At 43.2% G+C, this 19891-nt stretch overlaps 1 protein-coding gene across 6 annotated transcripts in view; it reads left to right on the top strand.

Moving 5' to 3' along the window:
- UTRN (utrophin) overlaps positions 1–19891 on the top strand; it is a 683920-nt gene that overhangs the window by 82816 nt on the left and 581213 nt on the right. For all 6 annotated transcript variants that reach the window (XM_040429574.1, XM_040429571.1, XM_040429568.1 and 3 more), the window contains one exon: positions 14772–14864. In XM_040429574.1, the coding sequence (XP_040285508.1) occupies positions 14772–14864 (93 nt within the window). The remainder of the gene's footprint in view (positions 1–14771; positions 14865–19891) is intronic.

The following is a 19891-nucleotide window of genomic DNA, read 5'->3' as shown; positions in this document are numbered from 1 at the left end:
CCCACCTCTGGGACGCACACCTACAACGAGAACGGAGTGTCGAAATGAATAGAGGGCTCATGGCGCATGTGCAGCCGCCCTCCATTCATTTCAATGGGGCCACCGAAAATAGCCGAGCGCTGGCTTGGCTATTTCCGTATAGCCTATAGAAATGAATGGGGGCAGGGGCCGCGTGTGCATTCACTTGTATGGGAGCAGCGCTTGTGGTGGACGGACCCCGGGGTCCTTCATCCACCACTCTCCCTGTTCCGTTCTCCTTGTAGGTGCGGGTCCCAGAGGTGGGACCCGCACCTATCAGACAATGGGGGCATATCCTAGCGATATGCCCCCATTATATGTGATGGAAATATGCCTTTAACACTGACCTCCATAGAACACTGTCCCCTTAACTGTGACCTCCACAGTACCCCTCTCCCTTAACAGTGACCTAACAGTACCCTGCTGCCTTAACAGTGACCTCCACAGCAGCTGCCCCTTTAATAGTGGCCTCTACAGTCCCCTGCCCTCTTAACAGAGACATCCACAGCGGCTTGCCCCCTTAACAGTAACATCCACAATGGACACCCCTTTAACAGTGACCTCCACAGTGGCCACCCCTTTATTAGTGACCTCCATAGTACCCCGTCTCGTTAACAGTGATTTCCACAATAACCCGCCCCCTTAACAATGGAGGTCGCTATTAACGAGACGCAGCTGCCCCTTTTAATAGTGACCTTCACAGCACCACCCCCCCCCCCCCCCTTTACTGTAATCTCCACAGCGCCCGGCTTTTATTTGTGACCTCCACAGTACCCCGTCTCATTAACATAATAATTTTCATAATAACCCCCCCCCCCCCCCCCCCCCCCCTTTATACGGCTTTTCTCTTAGCGTCTGACGACAATCGTCCAGTCAAATTCCTTTCCTTACGGGGCATTATTGTCTTTAATTTACAGTATATAAAACCCAACAGAATTAGTATACACTTAAAGGATAACCGTCACATTTAGACCCTAATTTCAATTTTCATATATGTAGTTACTAATAACATGATATTCCAGAATCCGTTACTATTAGACTGACTTACCCCATATTTAATAAGATTCAGCCCTTAGCAACCAGTCTGCATAAAACTGAAATCTCACTATTCAGTTAAGATGGCCGCCACTGCCCTCACCCTGAGGCTAATCCCGCCTGCCCTTACTAGCCAGTAACAATAGCCCCCCAAAAGTGTCAGTAACCAGAGCCCTCCCCCTAAAGGGTTAATCTTCTGCAGCACAAAGGGGTCCTCTTACCACATGTTGCTTTCATTTATACACTGAGCAGATGGTAGATCTCCCTTCCCTGTTGTGCACTGGTTCAACTCTGCCTTCTCCAGCTCTGCTGAGTGAGGGAGCGTCTGCCAAGCGCAGGGACAGGGAGAAGTGCACACAGCCCAGGCACTGTTATCAGCTGCTGGGGAGGACCTGGCTTTAATCATTTACTTACAGTCCCTGGCTGTCAGTAATGTGACCTTGCACGCTGCGTGCTTCTGCGTCCTCCGTCCTTCAACAGATAGACGGAACATGCCTAGCAACCCTATTTTAAGCACAGATAAAAGTAGGCAGTACAGGGAACAAAAATGTGGAATTAAGGGGTAATTGAATACACAGTGAAAAGTTGAAATAGGGCCACCAAGGAGATATTAATCACCACAATCCAATACTCCAAAAAAAAAATATACAACTACGTTGGCATCAAAATCATATTAACTCACACATAAGCTGTCTTATACTAAGAATGTCCTTCTGTAGCTACCAATCAGATCTCATATTAATGACCTGTAGCAAAATAGAAGCTTAGCTGTGATTGGTTGCTATATGCAACCTGATGAATATCCAGGCTAACTGCCACAACAGCCAACAGACAATGGCTCCTGTAGTTTGGTGGTTAGGTTACTAAGCGTAATTTTAACAAATAATTAGAAAGCGCTGGGTGAAAAACATAGTCTATGACGTTCCCTGAGTCACAGGAGGCAGCTGGGCAAAATTTCGTGATTGTAAATGCGACGGTGTGGATTCTTTTAGTGGACATACACACATACATACACTCAGCATAATATATTAGACTAGCAGAAGGACTCTGCTTCCCACGGGTATATTTAATCTATTTCATTTAATGTTTGTGTGTGTCGTTAAAAGATAGACAGTTTCCACTATAACAGTGATATCTACAAAACCCCGCTCCTTTAACAGTGACCTCCACAGCAGCCTGCCCCCTTAACAGTAACATCCACAGCACCCTCCCCTTTAAAAGTAACTTCCACAGCGGCTGCCCCTTTATTAGTGACCTCCACAGTACCCCGTCTTGATAACAGTGATTTCCACAATAACCCGCCCCCTTAATAGTGACCTCTACAGAGCTCTGTTACCTTAAAATGTGACCTCCACAACACCCCGCCCCCTTAACAGTGACCTCTACATCAAACCGCCTCTTAACACTGACCTCCATAGCGGACCATCCCCTTAACTGTGACCTCCATAGTTCCCTGTCCCCTTAACAGAGACCTCCACTGCACCCGCCCCTTTAACAGTGACCTCCACAGCATCCCGCCCTCTTAACAGAGATCTTCACAGCAGCCCGCCCCTTTAACAGTGACCTCCCCAGCGGCCACCCCTTTATTAGTAACCTCCACAGTACCCCATCTCCTTAACAGTAATTTCCACAACACCCCATCCCCTTAAATGTGACCTCCACAGCAGCCTGCCCCTAGGATGGCCAGAGGTCTGGTTTTAGACCGGACAGTGCAGCTTTCAGACTCCTGTTCTCCGTCTGGCGCAGGGCCTGGACGGACACAGGGATGTTCTTTTGAACAGCTCACTCTCAGACAGCAGCACTGTGCTGTCTGAGTTTGAGCTGCAGGGAGAAAGTCAGGGTGGACTGAATGGCAACCCTACCTGCCCCCTGAACTGTGACCTCCACAGCACTCCGCTCCCTTAGCAGTGTCATCCACAGCGCCCTGCCCATCAGCAGTGAATAAAAAAATGGCTGGGTTGTTATGGAAACTAAGGACCTGCAAGCTTCTATTGGCTGATAAATGACATGTGACCGTGTGTATGGCAGTTGGGATAGGAAGAGAAAGACCTGCAGGCTTCTATTGGCTAATGTAGGTCATGTGATGTGCCATATTTGCATTTTTGGGGAATATCTCAGGAACAGTACGTACTAGAGAGCTGAGACCCGGTCTAAAACCTTCCCAGACAGCTGATGTACCTGTGTGCCAAATTTCGTTATTGTAAATGCGACGGTGAGGATTCCTTTAGCGGACATACATACATACATACACACACACACACTCATACATACAATCAGCTTTATATATTATATAAAGATATATATATATATATATATATATATATATATATATATACACATACATACTATATAGGACAGTATACTGCTACAGATGCATCTGGATAGATTGGAGGCTTGGGCAGAGAAGTGGCAGATGAGGTTTAATACTGATGAATGTTAGGTTATGCACATGGGAAGGAATAATGCAAGTCAGGTCTATTTAAAGGGAACCTGTCACATGGAACATGGTGTCTGAGCTGCAAGGCAGCATGTTATACCCCAGGAGGAGCTGAGCAGATTGTTGTTTAGTTTTGTAGGAAAAGATTCAGTATAATGTTAATTTTATTGATTTCATTTCCTGCCCCTTCTGTGCTTTGAAGTCTAGGAGGCGGTCCTATCAGTGATTGACAGCTCTCTGTATACACAGTCATAGAGGGAAGGCTGTCAGTCACTGATGGTGCCGCCTCCTGGACTTCAAAGCTCAGAATTAGCGTGAATTTAAATTTAGAAATGACAAGTTATACTGAATAATTTTCCACGAAACTATATATCAATCTGCTCAGCTCCTCCTGCTCTATAACATGTTGCTGACAGATTGATTTGCATTTTCACTGTGACGGGTTCCCTTTAAGAGCACGTGTCCGTGGTGAGTGGTTCACAGAGGCAGCTGTATAAAGTATGGTCCAAATTCTGCTGTAAGACCTAGTTCCTGCCAATTCGGTTTCACCCATGGATTACAGCATTGCTTCTGTGAACAAAAGATGAGTGTGGACGCCATAACTGTGGTCTCTTCAGAGTGCTTCTTCTTGTAACGCTCCACTAGCTTATAATCAGTGGCAGATGATACCATATCATTTTATATAGCTACAAGATACAGTAGTAGAATATATCAGAAGAAAGCAATATGTAGGCCGTGCATGACCTTGCTATCATTGTTTTTGGGTTTCTCATATCCTTTCTTTGTTTCCCATTTTTCTGCACAATGTCTGCCAGGTGTATAAAGCCAGACTCCTGAGGGACTGTCCTACCCAGCGTTATATATTCCTCCAATATTTTATCGTATATAAGGAAATTGACCCAAAATTCATTTCTGTCTGTTCCCTTCCACATCTTGTGACATCTTTACGCCATCAAATGGTCACATGAGGGAGTTGGCCAATCACTGGCTATTGATGTGTTGACAATAGTGATGTCACCAGGGTGGTCCATGACCACTGGTCTGCCCTTGTGATATGTTATCCCTATGGATGGCGCACCATCACACAGGGGTGTAAGAAGATATATGTGTGGTGGGATCCTGGACAACAGCAGTGAAGGAAAGTTGAAAAGTTCTAAAATCAATTTCAGATTGACGCATTTTATGTCTGTTGTTCTGCTCTGTTGTAGGAGCAGAACAATAAAAATAACTGACACATTGGATCAACAGTCCATGACGGACCCCATTGACTATAATGGAATCGGCTGGATTTTCGCTGCGCTATCTTGTCCTATATTTTGGATGGAATCTGCGATGGATTCTCCCAACGGAGCTTCTGCTGTAAAATAAAATACAATAACATACAAGCGATAAGAAACAAATTGAAGCTCATGTCATAGTGGGTTGAAGTATTAGTATACTGTTTTTGGTTTTATGTGCTGATTGCGACTTGCCCACAAAAATGTAATCAAAGAATTGTCAGCCATGACTCTCCTTCCGACATCCATAATGGTGCTTCCTAGGTTTATTTGATGAGGCTAGCCGAAAAGAAAATTACTGAGCAGGACTTGAAGGTTTTATAAATTAGTAGCTTGAATGTGGTTTGCCCTTAGATTACCTTAGTTCTAAACAGCTTTATTAATCTTGTACTGAGAATAGAAGTTCCTAAAAAGCAAGGCAGAGGTCTAAAGTGCTTTAGAAAATGTCACCAAAACCTCAAATACAGGTCATTTAAGCCAACTACTGCTAATGTACAAAGAAATGTGACCCAAACCACCTGAATGTGAATGCCTAATGTAGTTTAATTATAGGTTGTTATCTAAGGGAGGTATTTTCAGTATTATTAGCTATACCGTAATTATGTCAGCATTTTAAAGCGAACCTGCCCGCATGCTAAACCGTTTACAGCACTAGGAAGGGGCTGGGAAGAACAGTACAAACATACGGTGGGGAAAATAAGCATTTGATACACTGGCAATTTTGCAAGTTTTCCCACCTACAAAATTGGAGAGGTCTGTAATTTTTATCGTAGGTACACTTCAACTGTGGGAGCCAGAATAAAAAAAAAATCACATTGTATGATTTTAAAATAATAAATTTGCATTTTATTGCATGAAATAAGTATTTGATACAATAGAAAAACAGAGGTCAGATGTTTCCTGTAGTTCTTGACCAAGTTTGCACACACTGCAGCAGGGATTTTGGCCCATTTCTCCATAAGATCTTCTCCAGATCTTTCAGGTTTCGGGACTGTCGCTGGGCTACATTGAGTCTCCGCTCCCTCCAAAGGTCTGGAGACTGACTAGGCCACTACAGGACCTTGAAATGCTTCTTACGGAGCCACTCCTTAGTTGCCCTGGCTGTGTGTTTTGGGTAATTGTCATGCTGGAAGACCCAGCTATGACCCATCTTCAATGCTCTTACTGGGGGAAGGAGGTTGGTCAAAATCTCGCAATACATGGCCCCAGCCATCCTCCCTTCAATACGGTGGAGTCGTCCTGTCCTCTTTTCAAAACAGAACCCCCAAAGTATGATGTTTCCACCCTCATGCTTCATGGTTGGGATGGTGTTCTTGGGGTCCTACTCATCCTTCTTCTTCCTTCAAACACGCCGAGTGGAGTTGATACCAAAAAGTTATATTTTGGTCTCATCTAACCACCTGACCTTCTCCCATGCCTCCTCTGGATCATCCAGATGGTCAATCTCAAATTAAAACAGGCCTGGACATATGCTGGCGTGAGCAGGGGGACCTTGCGTGCCCAGCAGGATTGTAATCCATGATGTCGTAGTGTTTTACTAACGTTAATCTTTGAGACTGTGGTCTCTCTTTAGGTCATTGACCAGGTACTTCCATGTAGTTCTGGGCTAATTCCTGACCTTTCTGAGAATCATCCTTACCCCACGAAGTGAGAGCTTGCATGGAGCAAATGGCCGAGGAAGATTGGCAGTCTTCTTGTGTTTCTTCCATTTTCTAATAATTGCTCAAATGGTTGTTGCCTTCTTACCAAGCTGCTTGCCTATTGTCTTGTAGCCCATCCCAGCCTTGTGCAGGTCTACAATTTTTTCCCTGGTGTCTTTAGACAGCTCTTTGGTCGTGGCCATGGTGGAAAGGTTGGAGTGTTATTGAGTTTGTGGACAAGTGTCTTTTATACAGGTAACAAGTTTAAACAGGTGCAATTAATACAGGTAATGAGTGCAGAGTAGGAGGGCTTCTTAACCCCTTAGGGACCCATGACGTATCGGTACGGCATGGTTCCCGAGTCCTTAAGGACCCATGACGTACTGGTACGTCATGTGGTGTTCCGATCATCGGGTCCCCATGGGGCTGTGGGGGACCCAATGGCATGGAAGGCAGCGCAATGCCTAAGGAAGGCATTGCTCATACAGCCAATGCATTCCAATACAGAAGTATTGGAATGCATTGTAAAGGATTAGACCCCCAAAAGTTCAAGTCCCAAAGTGGGACAAAAAATAAAGTGAAAAAAAAAGTTGAAAAAATAAAGTTTCCGCCCCAAAAAATAAAGTTTCAAGTAAAAATAAACTAAAACATCATTTTCCCCAAATAAAGTTTCAAAAATTGGTAGAAAATAGGAAAAAAAAAAGTATATATATTAGGTATCGCCGCGTCCGTATCGACCGGCTCTATAAACCTATCACACGACCTAACCCCTCAGATGAACACCATAAAAAATAAAAACTGTGCTAAATAAACCATTTTTTTTGTCACCTTACATCACAAAAAGTACAACAGCAAGCGATCAAAAAGGTGTTTGCCCACCAAAGTAGTACAAATCTAACAGTCACCTCATCCCGCAAAAAATTAGCCCCTACCTGAGACAATCGACCAAAAAATAAAAAAAAACTATGGCTCAGAATATGGAGACACTAAAACATAATTTTTTTGTTTTAAAAAAGCTGTTATTGTGTAAAACTAAAAAAAAAGTATACATATTTGGTATCGCCGCGTTCGTATCGATCGGCTCTATAAAAATATCACATGACCTAACCCCTCAGATGAACACTGTAAAAAATAAAAAATAAAAACTGTGCTAAATAAACCATTTTTTGTCACCTTACATCACAAAAAGTGTAATAGCAAGCGATAAAAAAGTCACGCACCCCAAAATAGTGCCAATAAAACCGTCATCTCATCCCGCAAAAATCCTACCCTTCCCAAGGTAATCGCCCAAAAACTGAAAAAATTATGGCTCTCAGACTATGGAAACACTAAAACATGATTTTTTTTGGCTTCAAAAAAAGAAATCATTGTGTAAAGCTTACATAAATAAAAAAAAGTATACATATTAGGTATCGCCGCATCCGTGACCACCTGGTCTATAAAAATATCACATGATCTAACCTGTCAGATGAATGTTGTAAATAACAAAAAAATTTAAACGGTGCCAAAACAGCTATTTCTTGTTATCTTGCCTCACAAAAAGTATAATATAGAGCAACCAAAAATCATATGTACCCTAAACTAGTACCAACAATACTGCCACCCTATCCCGTAGTTTCTAAAATGGGGTCACTTTTTTGGAGTTTATACTCTAGGGGTGCACCAGGGGGACATGGGGGAAATGGGACATGGTGTAAAAAAAAACAGTCCAGCAAAATCTGCCTTCCAAAAACCGTATGGCATTTCTTTCCTTCTGCGCCCTGCCGTGTGCCCGTACAGCTGTTTACGACCACATATGGGGTGTTTCTGTAAACTACAGAATCGGGGCCATAAATATTGAGTTTTGTTTGGCTGTTAACCCTTGCTTTGTAACTGGAAAAAAATTATTAAAATGGAAAATCTGCCAAAAATTTGAAATTTTGAAATTGTATCTCTATTTTCCATTAATTCTTGTGGAACACCTAAAGGGTTAACAAAGTTTGTAAAATCAGTTTTGAATACCTTGAGGGGTGTAGTTTATAGAATGGGGTCATTTTGGGTGGTTTATATTATGTAAGCCTCGCAAAGTGACTTCAGACCTGAACTGGTCCCTAAAAATTGGGTTTTTGAAAATTTCAGAAAAATTTCAAGATTTGCTTCTAAACTTCTAAGCCTTGTAACATCCCCAAAAAATAAAATATCATTCCCAAAATGATCCAAACATGAAATAGACATATGGGGAATGTAAAGTAATAACTATTTTTGGAGGTATTACTATGTTTTATAGAAGTAGAGAAATTGAAATTTGGAAATTTGCAATTTTTTTTACAAATTTTTGGTAAATTTGGTATTTTTTTTATAAATAAAAAATATTTTTTTTACCTTCATTTTACCAGTGTCATGAAGTACAATATGTGACGAAAAAAGAATCTCAGAATGGCCTGGATAAGTCAAAGCGTTTTAAAGTTATCAGCACTTAAAGTGACACTGGTCAGATTTGCAAAAAATGGCCAAGTCCAGAAGGTGAAATAGGGCCGAGTCCTTAAGGGGTTAAAGAAAAACTAACAGGTCTGTGAGAGACAGAATTTTTGCTGGTTGGTAGGTGATCAAATACCGTATATACTCGAGTATAAGCCGACCCGAGTATAAGCCGAGCCCCTAATTTTACCCCCAAAAAATGGGAAAAATTATTGACTCGAGTATAAGACTAGGGTGGGAAATGCAGCTATAATGCAGAGTGTATGTGTATATAATGCACACACTCTACATTATATACACACATCTGCAAGAGGGTGACTCCCTGTATTTAATGCAGAGTGTGTGCATTATATACACACACACTCTGCATTAAATACAGGGAGCCATCCACAGATCTCCCCCCTAAACAGTGCCATCCACAGATCCCCCCTAAACAGTGCCATCCACAGATCCCCCCTCCCCTAAACAGTGCCATGATGGCACTGTTTAGGGGAGGGGGTATCTGTGGATGGCACTGTAGGGGGATCTGTGGATGGCACTGCCATCCACAGATCCCCCTACAGTGCCATCCACAGATCCCCCTACAGTGCCATCCACAGATCCCCCTACAGTGCCATCCACAGATCCCCCTACAGTGCCATCCACAGATCCCCCTACAGTGCCATCCACAGATCCCCCTACAGTGCCATCCACAGATCCCCCTACAGTGCCATCCACAGATCCTCCTACAGTGCCATCCACAGATCCCCCTACAGTGCCATCCACAGATCCCCCTACAGTGCCATCCACAGATCTCCCTACAGTGCCATCCACAGATTCCCCTACAGTGCCATCCACAGATTCCCCTACAGTGCCATCCACAGATCCCCCTACAGTGCCATCCACAGATCCCCCTACAGTGCCATCCACAGATCCCCCTACAGTGCCATGCACAGATCTCCCTACAGTGCCATCCACAGATCCCCCTACAGTGCCATCCACAGATCCCCCTACAGTGCCATCCACAGATCCCCCTACAGTGCCATCCACAGATCCCCCTCCCCGACGCTCACAGCAGTATTCTTACTTTGTCTTTTGTTCCGGTAATACAGGCAGTGCGGGGAGCGGCGCTCACTCACTGACGTCACGCGCCTTCTCCCACTAGGCGGCGCAGGCGCGTGACGTCAGTGATTGAGCGCCGTCCCCCGCACTGCCTGTATTACCGGAGCTAGACTAGACTCGAGTATAAGACGAGGAGGCTTTTTGAGCACAAAAATATGTGCCAAAAAACTCGTCTTATACTCGAGTATATACGGTACTTATTTCATGCAATAAAATGCTAATTATTTAAAAATCATACAATCTGACTTTCTATATATATATTTTTTCTATCTCTTAGGCCTCATGCACACGACCGTTGTGTGCATCCGTGGCCATTGTGCCGTTTTCCTTTTTTTTTCGCGGACCCATTGACTTTCAATGGGTCCGTGGAAAAATCGGAAAATGCACCGTTTTGCAGCCGCATCCGTGATCCGTGTTTCCTGTCCGTCAAAAAAATATGACCTGTCCTATTTTTTTGACGGACAACGGTTCACGGACCCATTCAAGTCAATGGGTCCGTGAAAGAACACGGATGCACACAAGATTGGCATCCGCGTCCGTGATCCGTGGCCGTAGGTTATTTTTTATACAGACGGATCCGAAGATCCGTCTGCATAAAATCTTTTTCAGAGAGGAGTTTTCACTTCGTAGCCCCCTATAAGAGATCAGGGGCGGCCTCCCCTCCCCCCCCCTCCCTGCCCGATCATTGCTGGCAGCGGAGATTCCGATCAGAGTCCCAGTTTAATCGCTCTGGGGCTCCGATCGGTAACCATGGCAACCAGGACGCTACTGCAGGCCTGGTTGCCATGGTTACTTAGCAATATTACAATATTAGAAGCATCATACTTACCTGCTAGCTGCTGCGATGTCTGTCTCCGGCCGGGAGCTCCTCCTACTGGTAAGTGACAGGTCTGTGCGGCGCATTGATCTGTCACTTACCAGTAGGAGGAGCTCCCGGGGGGGGGGAGGCGAGGCCGCACACTGGCCACCAATGAAATTACAATAGAGGGGTGGAGGGGGGCCGACGGAGGGGAGGCCGCACACTGGCCACCAATGATATTAATACAATAGAGGGGGGGCCGCACACTAGCCACCAATGATATTACAATAGAGGGGGGGGGGGGGAGGCCGCACACTGGCCACCAATGAAATTACAATAGAGGGGGGGAGGGGGGCCGACGGAGGGGGGGGGGGAGGGGAGGCCGCACACTGGCCACCAATGATATTCAAACTGGGGAGGGTGGGGGTCTGCCCCCTGCTGCCTGGCAGCCCCTGATCTCTTACAGGGGGCTATGATACGCACAATTAACCCCTTCAGGTGCGGCACCTGAGGGGTTAATTGTGCGTATCACAGCCCCCTGTAAGAGATCGGGTGCTGCCAGGCAGCAGGGGGCAGTCATGTACACAGTTTGTAGTATATTCTAACTAGAAGCGTCCCCATCACTATGGGAACGCCTCTGTGTTAGAATATACTGTCGGATATGAGTTTCACGATGTAACCTCATATCCGACAGTATAGTCTAACATAGAGGCGTTCCCATGGTGATGGGGACGCTTCAAGTTAAAATATACCATCGGATTGGAGAAAACTCCGATCCTATGGTATATTAACTCCTGACTTTACATTGAAAGTCAATGGGGGACGGATCAGTTTGAAATTGCACCATATTGTGTCAACTTCAAACGGATCCGTCCCCATTGACTTGCATTGTAATTCAGGACGGATCCGTTTGGCTCCGCACGGCCAGGCGGACACCAAAACGACTTTTTTCATGTCCGTGGATCCTCCAAAAATCAAGGAAGACCCACGGACGAAAAAACGGTCACGGACCAACGGACCCCATTTTTGCGGACCGTAAAAAAAACGGTCGTGTGCATGAGGCCTCACAGTTGAAGTTACCTACAATTTTTTTTTTATAGACCTCTCCATTTTTTGTAGGTGGGAAAACTTTCAAAATCGCCCGTGTATCAAATACTTATTTTCTCCACTGTACCTTTTTAGTGGACTTTTTATTATCAGAAGTGTGAATATGAACTTTTATTCTGCCAGTTCATATTGAGTCAAGTGATTGAATTCTGACAGATCATATTCATTTAAATGATTTTAGCCCCAAATCGGTAGAATGCAATAATAAAAAAATAATTAAGGTGTCCATAGCCTTAAGTAATACATAGTCTCCTACACTATTACGGCGCAGTATACAGTATGTCTTTACAATGGGATTTAATGGGTGACATATGCATTACATTTTTAGATATGTTACTTCAAGCTGCGTATAAAATGTTCCCAAAGAATACAGTGTGCTGAATAAAATATAAAGACTGCATGATTTAATTTCTAATTCCTGGGTACTCCAGTCTAAACTTTCCGAACTTGGGTTTATAAGTGGTTTGAAAGTCTTAAAATAGTTATGTATAAGCATGGAGACTGAGAAAAACAACTGGTAAGATACAGACTTAGGGCTCATGCACGCAAACGTATTTTCTTTCCGTGTTCGTTCCGTTTTTTTTTTGCGGACTGTATGCGGAACCATTCATTTTAATGGGTCCGCAAAAAAATAATGGAACGGACACGGAAGAAAAATATGTTCGTGTGCACGAGCATGTACGTATTTCTGTAAAAATAGAACATGTCCTATTATTGTCCACATCACGGACAAGGATAGGACTGTTCTTTTTGGGGCTAGCTGTTCCGTTCCGCAAAATACGGAATGCACACGGACGTCATCTGTATTTTTTGAGGATCCGTTTTTTGCAGACCGCAAAATACACACGGTTGTGTGCATGAGGCCTTACAAAGGAATTTGCTATGTAGCTTTTCTCAAGATTTTTTCCCCATTTTTATGAAGATATACAGTAGGTATATAGTTAAAGGGGTTGTGTTGCTTCAGTAAATGACATTTAGGGCTTGTTCACACGACCGTCTGGCTTTTTCAGTGTTTTGCGGGCCGTTTTTAACAGATCAGTTTTCTCATTTTTTGTTTTCAGTAGTGTTTACGATTCCATTCCGTTTTTCCGTATGGTATATACAGTATACAGTAATTACATAGAAAAAATTGGGCTGGGCATAACATTTTCAATAGATGGTTCCTCAAAAACGGAACGGATACGGAAGACATGCGAAGTACATCCGTTTTTTTTTGCGGACCCATTGACTTGAATAGAGCCACGGAACGTGATTTGCGGGCAATAATAGGACATGTTCTATCTTTGAACGGAAAAACGGAATGCATACGGAGTACATTCCGTTTTTTTACGGAACCATTGAAATGAATGGTTCCATATACGGAACTCGAAAAACGGCCCGTATACGGAACGCAAAAAAACGTTCGTGTGAACAAGCCCTTATTATGTAGATAAAGTTAATACAAGCCACTTACTAATGTACTGTGACTGTCCATATTGCCTCCTTTGCTGGCTGGATTCAATTTCCCATCACATTATACACTGCTTGTTTCCATGGTTATGACCACACTGCCATCCAGCAGCGATGGTCATGCTTGCACACTGTAGGAAAAAGGACCAGCCTATGTGTGCTCCCACTGTCCTGGCCACCAGAGGGGCCAGCCCTTTTTTCAGTAGTGTGCAAGCACGGCCACCTCTGCTGGATTGCAGGGTGGTCGTAACCTTGGATACGAGCAGTGTATAATGTGATGGAAAAATTAAACAAGCCAGCAAAGGAGGCAATATGGACAATCACATTACATTAGTAAGTGGCTTGTATTAATGTTGCCACATGAAGTGGACACAACCCCTTTAAGGAACGGGTTATAGTTAAACCATTGAAATCATTTTACTTTTATTCAGATTTTACTGCAAATAATAACAACAATGACGAACAGCAAACATACCTAAAAACTAAATTTGCTTTAGGTTTAGCTCTTGTAGAAAAACCTGCACAGTTTTTCAAGTCCTAGTCCGGGGTGAAGCTTGATATGTCCAACATCCCAACCATTCTTTTTTTTATTTTTAGTCCAATGCATCCATCATAAAAAATTAAGCAACTCTGCAAATACTCTGGAAGGATTGAAGCAAGTGCTAGACTATACATGGTTTATTTGTTGTAGTGTGTTACCATGGGGATACATCGTTCTGCATAGGAGTTGTAGACCCCTCAATAGTAGAACATTTTTAACCAAGACCTATGCAATATGAGAATAAAAAGAAAATTTGGTTGTGAAGGCAGACGTGTTCTTTCCAGCGAACCTGTCACATTGGAAATGCAGTCCAGTTTGCAGACAGTAGGATATGGAGCAGGAGGAGCTGAGCAGGTTGATGTCGTATAGTTTTGTTGAAGAAGTTTCAGTATAATTTGTCATTTATTCATTTAAATCTTTGCTCATTCTGGGCTCAGAAGTCCAGCAAATAGAATTACTGGTTTCAATGGTTAAATGGTTCTGTTGCGTGAAAATGTAATTAAAGGGATTGTCCTCAGGATAGGCTATCTGATCAGTTAAATGAATTGGAGCAGCCTGCAGTAACCAGCTCTGCCCACTACATGGAGCTGTGTAGTTTTGGCTTGACTACCAGCGCAAGAGCTGCCCCAAAGCAGCTGATCGTTGGGGTGCAGTATGTTGGGCATCACACTATACCACGTTATTGATGGCGTAAAGTAAAATCCGGGACAAACCTTTTTTTAGGAAATTTCTATCTCTGGGTATTGTGTTGTATTTCATGTGTGTGTATAGATAGATAGATAGATGATAGTCAGTATGTAGGAAGTGTCGAACATTAGGTGCCAAGTTAGAATTATGGACTCCATTTATGCACGAAAAAGTAAGTTTCATAGAAATTGTCTTCAATTTTTCTTCCTCTTGTCTTGTATAGAGTGGAAACGCACCGATCAAAGACCTGTTTGTAGATCTAAAAGATGGAAGAAAACTGCTGGATTTACTAGAAGGACTCACTGGGACTTCTCTGGTCAGTATAACGTTGGTAGAGTACTTCCTGGAGAGCATGCGGTGTTCTCCTCAGTATTGTGGTTTTATAGTTCTGTGGAATGATGGTTGTAATTGGACTACAATTTGGATTTAAGGAACAGTTTTGTCTTGCATGCCATGTATTATACATTCCATTCTAGCAAATCTTTTACCTGGTGGCTTCAGTTGCCCCAGCATCAGACAGGGCGGTATAGGACAACAGAGAGCCACGTGCAAGAATTGTGCCTCCATCACAAACCCTCTCACTGAGGTGGCAATTTCTCAGATGGATCGAAATGGACCAGAGATTTTCTGCCACAGGATCAGCAACCTTCTGTACTCCAGCTGTTGTCAAACTACAACTCCCAAAATCCTCCTTTCACGTCTATGGGACCATATTTCGATGCACTCCTGAAATTTCATTGGATTGCATGCAGAAGACGTCTGGCTTTTCTTTCTTTGAGATTACACGCGTGTTCAGCCCTGTGAGAGGAGACCACAGAAGGAAAGGCAAACTTTTTGAATATTTGTTCTTGGAACGAGACCACCAAGAACGCTGCCTTCTCTGCTCTGTTTACCTGCTCGACGTCACAACCGCAGCGATGAGCAGGTGTAACTACAAGTAAGCTGTCCCATTCACGTCTATGGGAAGGCTCCTTCCTATACATTTGAATAGGAGGAGCCATCCCATTGAAGCGCAGCCCTCTCTTCAAACAGCTGATAGGCAGGGTGCTGGAAGTCGGCTCCTCGCTGATCTGATATTGATGACCTAACCTAATCTGAGGATAGGTCATCGATAGAAAATAAAGCGGACGACCCCTGCTCTTTTCAGTCAGCTGTAGGCTGTGCATAAGGATTGTTCTCCAAAACGCGGAAGCCAAATTGTACTTTTTGTGGACCTTTTCACCTGGATATAACCGATGCAAAGATTTGTCTGGAATCCAGCTTAGCGACGGACATTTTCCTTTTATTAAATGAATGTTTGTATGTGTAATACAGGAATAGACAGGTTTTGAGTAAGAGACAGAGCGTGCCGTTGTTTACAGCACAAATGGTGTTTGTAGTTGCCTTTAGCGGTTACAGTACATAATAACGCACGGGACGTGTGTTGTTTATACAGCAAGTAATACTACAGCCAGTATAGCTCCGTGACTGGATAAAAAAAGAGGTCCCATCTGTGTGAAAATGGTGCTGCTAATTTAATGATGATTGGCTTCTCTACTGCCTGGCAATCAGCTATTGGCGAGGGAAGGAACGTGTAGCCATACTTTCCTTTTGCAGCAGCCACTACTGCGATAATGTAGCAATACCAACCGGGCATGAAAATGAATGGCCTACTGTCTACTGAACATCATGTCTACCAGAGGGAAATAATTCAGCAAGTTGGTGGCACTGCCTTTATGGACAGGGGTTGTCCTCACCTTTAAAAGGGTGGTCTCCTCTCAGATATTTATGGCATATCCAAAGCAGATGCCAAAAAATATCTGGTAGATACAGATCCCACCTCTACGCCTATCTCTAGAACTGGGTTCCCAACTCCGTCTTGCCTCAACCCCGTTCGACTGTCCACTACCTCCAGACTGAGAAATTGTGGCCAAGGTTCCTCAGAAACATTTCAGTTTATGGTGTTACCGGCTGTGCTGGTTCCATAACTTGTGAAATGCAGAATCGGAAACTTGGATGCATTGGCCAGAAGGACCCCTGTTCTAGAGATAAATCCTATTCTCAAAGGCAGGGAGTGCATGTATCAGAGATTTAGGGTATGTCTTTGACACGCAAAAAATACACTGTAGTCCAGTGCCAGGAATAAAACTTGAAATTATCGATCTGTTCTTAAAATAATTAACATGGAAGAACTAAGTTGCACTGCACAAATGCTTACGCGTTTCGGACACTTCTTGCATACTTAATCATAGCATTGGATACTTGACATCCCTTGAACGTCTGTTCAGTTGTAGTGGAATTTTTGAAAGTTGATTTGTGTTTCTGTCCTGGAAAAGTGGCTTCAGAAGTGTCTGGCATGTGCTCCACCTTTCTTCATAAAAAAATAACAAGCACATTCATCCAAACCAAGCTTGGGGGGAGAGTAAATGCCAGCCAGACAACTTTTGCTCTTCTATAACTCTATACCTATGGGCAGCTTGATTTATATGCGATGCAAATAACAAGAGATATAGGCTCACTGTGCTTCATAGTCGGCGTGATGTAAATCACTTCATATTCCCACATGAGACAAGATCACTTATTATGTCTCGAGGGAATCATGTATTCCATCAACAGAAAAGGCATCGTAAATGTCAGGTAAAATACAAAGTGTAATATTGCTTACACAGAGAATACTTGCACGAACATGTCTCCTCATTCTAAGTGATGCCCAACAATATCAGCATGTGGATTGCCTTATGCCTGGTAGGTAGGAGCTTCACATGGAAGAGGCTGCAGTGACAGTCGTCAAAGAGAAATACATTTTTTACTTGTATTCAGCGAAATCTATATATTAGCAATTCCTATGCATTATTGTAGACTTTTTCTTTCTTCTGCACATGCTGATGTGTTCATTGGCAATATTTCCGAACTTACCGTGATAAATATGCTGGACTATATGTCATCAGAAATACAGAAGATTTACACGTTACTTGTATCTTCTGAAGTTGAAATTGCATGAAGATGCTACATTTCTGTAGTTTCAAGAGTAGATGTTTCATGAAGACTACTTCTTTTTCACTTAATGCTGGTATTGCCGAGGCAAGCCATAGCTTGAGTGGCCACTGAAGGAAAATGTAGCATTACATGGCAGCCATTCAAATAGATGGCCGTCCATATAATGCACGGATGAGTTGGGTTGAAGAGCTGCTGCCACACAAGTCAAGAAATGGTTCTTGAGAACTGATGAGATGTAAGATAAAGTAGGGATCATGGGACAGAGATTTTTCAGGACTTCCTGTAGTTATTGCTATTGAAGACTATAATGAGTCTCTCCCTAGCCCAAAATGGCTTTTCTTGGGCACCAAATAGGGACGATCAGCACTCAAGCTTTTATGTGCCCGCAGGAGAAAAGAGAAAACTCCAGAATAATAGCAAGGAAATCTCAGTGGACCATTGCTTCTTCAATTCATATGCTTAGTGTTTTATTCCATAAATACTTACAGTAATTGGACGCGTTTCGGCCCGTCCAGACTTTATCAGCAAACATGCTGACGAAGGCTTGACGGGCCAAAACGCGCCCAATTACTGTAAGGATTTATGGAATAAAACACTAAGCATATGACTTGAAGAAGCAGTGGTCCGCTGAGATTTCCTTGCTTTTCTTGGGCACCAATAACTAACATTTAATTACACAGAAAATAAGACCTGATAGGTTGAAGGTTTAGTGACCCTTTAAAAAGATTGTCTCATCACAGCCATGTTGCTGATTCCAGAACTCGTGAGACCCCTAACGAAGAGATGATGTTGCTGTTGGCTAATATTGAGGTATTACATGTGCCCATATAAATTAATGGCCATGTATGTACTGGCTTGAGTCAGTGGTGATTAGCAGCTATCAACTGTGGACCATACAGGGGAATCCATACCCTGTCTGTGACATCCATATACTTATCTAGAGCATAAAGTGCATCTGTTAACATGATGAACCCTACTAAATCAGGCATACTCCCTGGTAGGGTTAATCATGCTGATTAAAATGATACCTTTCTTTTGCCTGTATGTAAAAAAGCCGCAGAGATATCAGATTTTTAAAAATTTATATTCAAATGAGCAAGTTTGAGCACCAGGGGGCTGGACTGAGTCCTTAAAGCATTGCTGTTGTAAGGCCCCTATGCTTTGCACACTTCCGCCTCCCTACTTTGGTAATGCCCTCTGCTGCACACTGAGGGGGGAGTGTGCAGAGAAGAAGGGTGTTACAAAAGCAGTTCAAGGGCTCTGGCCAGTCCTCTGGTGCTCAAACTTGCTCATTTGCATAGAGGCAAAAATGCAGATATCTCTGTAGCTGTCCCAACATGTAGACCCCCCAAAGAAAAGTATTGTTTTTGCCAGCATGCTGAAACCTACCAGGCAGACAACTCCCTCAATGTAGATGACATTTAGTGCTCACATGCACTACAATGAATGGTGTTGTCTTCAAAAGTTCATCTCGGAAATTGCACCTGCAAGGAAAGTCGTGGGAGCTGGATGGTTTATACCACCCATACTTCATCCATGTACAGTACAGACCAAAGGTTTAGACACACCTTCTCATTCAAAGAGTTTTCTTTATTTTTATGACTATGAAGGCATCAAAACTATGAATTAACACGTGGAATTATATTCATAACAAACAAGTGTGAAACAACTGAAAATGTCATATTCTAGGTTCTTCAAAGTAGCCACCTTTTGCTTTGATTACTGCTTTGCACACTCTTGGTATTCTCTTGATGAGCTTCAAGAGGTAGTCCCCTGAAATGGTCTTCCAACAGTCTTGAAGGAGTTCCCAGAGATGCTTAGCGCTTGTTGGTCCTTTTGCCTTCACTCTGCGGTCCAGCTCACCCCAAACCATCTCGATTGGGTTCAGGTCCGGTGACTGTGGAGGCCAGGTCATCTGGCGCAGCACCCCATCACTCTCCTTCATGGTCAAATAGCCCTTACTTTCAAAGTTTTCCCAATTTTTCAGCTGACTGACTGACCTTCATTTCTTAAAGTAATGATGGCCACTCGTTTTCCTTTACTTAGCTGCCTTTTTCTTGCCATAATACAAATTCTAACAGTCTATTCAGTAGGACTATCAGCTGTGTATCCACCTGACTTCTCCTCAACGCAACTGATGGTCCCAACCCCATTTATAAGGCAAGAAATCCCACTTATTAAACCTGACAGGGCACACCTGTGAAGTGAAAACCATTTCAGGGGACTACCTCTTAAAGCTCATCAAGAGAATGCCAAGAGTGTGCAAAGCAGTAATCAAAGCAAAAGGTGGCTACTTTGAAGAACCTAGAATATGACATATTTTCAGTTGTTTCACACTTGATTGTTATGTATATAATTCCACATGTG

Source organism: Bufo bufo, chromosome 4, assembly GCF_905171765.1.
Source record: "Bufo bufo chromosome 4, aBufBuf1.1, whole genome shotgun sequence".
Taxonomy (NCBI): Eukaryota; Metazoa; Chordata; class Amphibia; order Anura; family Bufonidae; genus Bufo; species Bufo bufo.
Note: the sequence above shows the minus strand (reverse complement) of the source record. Positions and strands in the feature narration are given on the sequence as shown.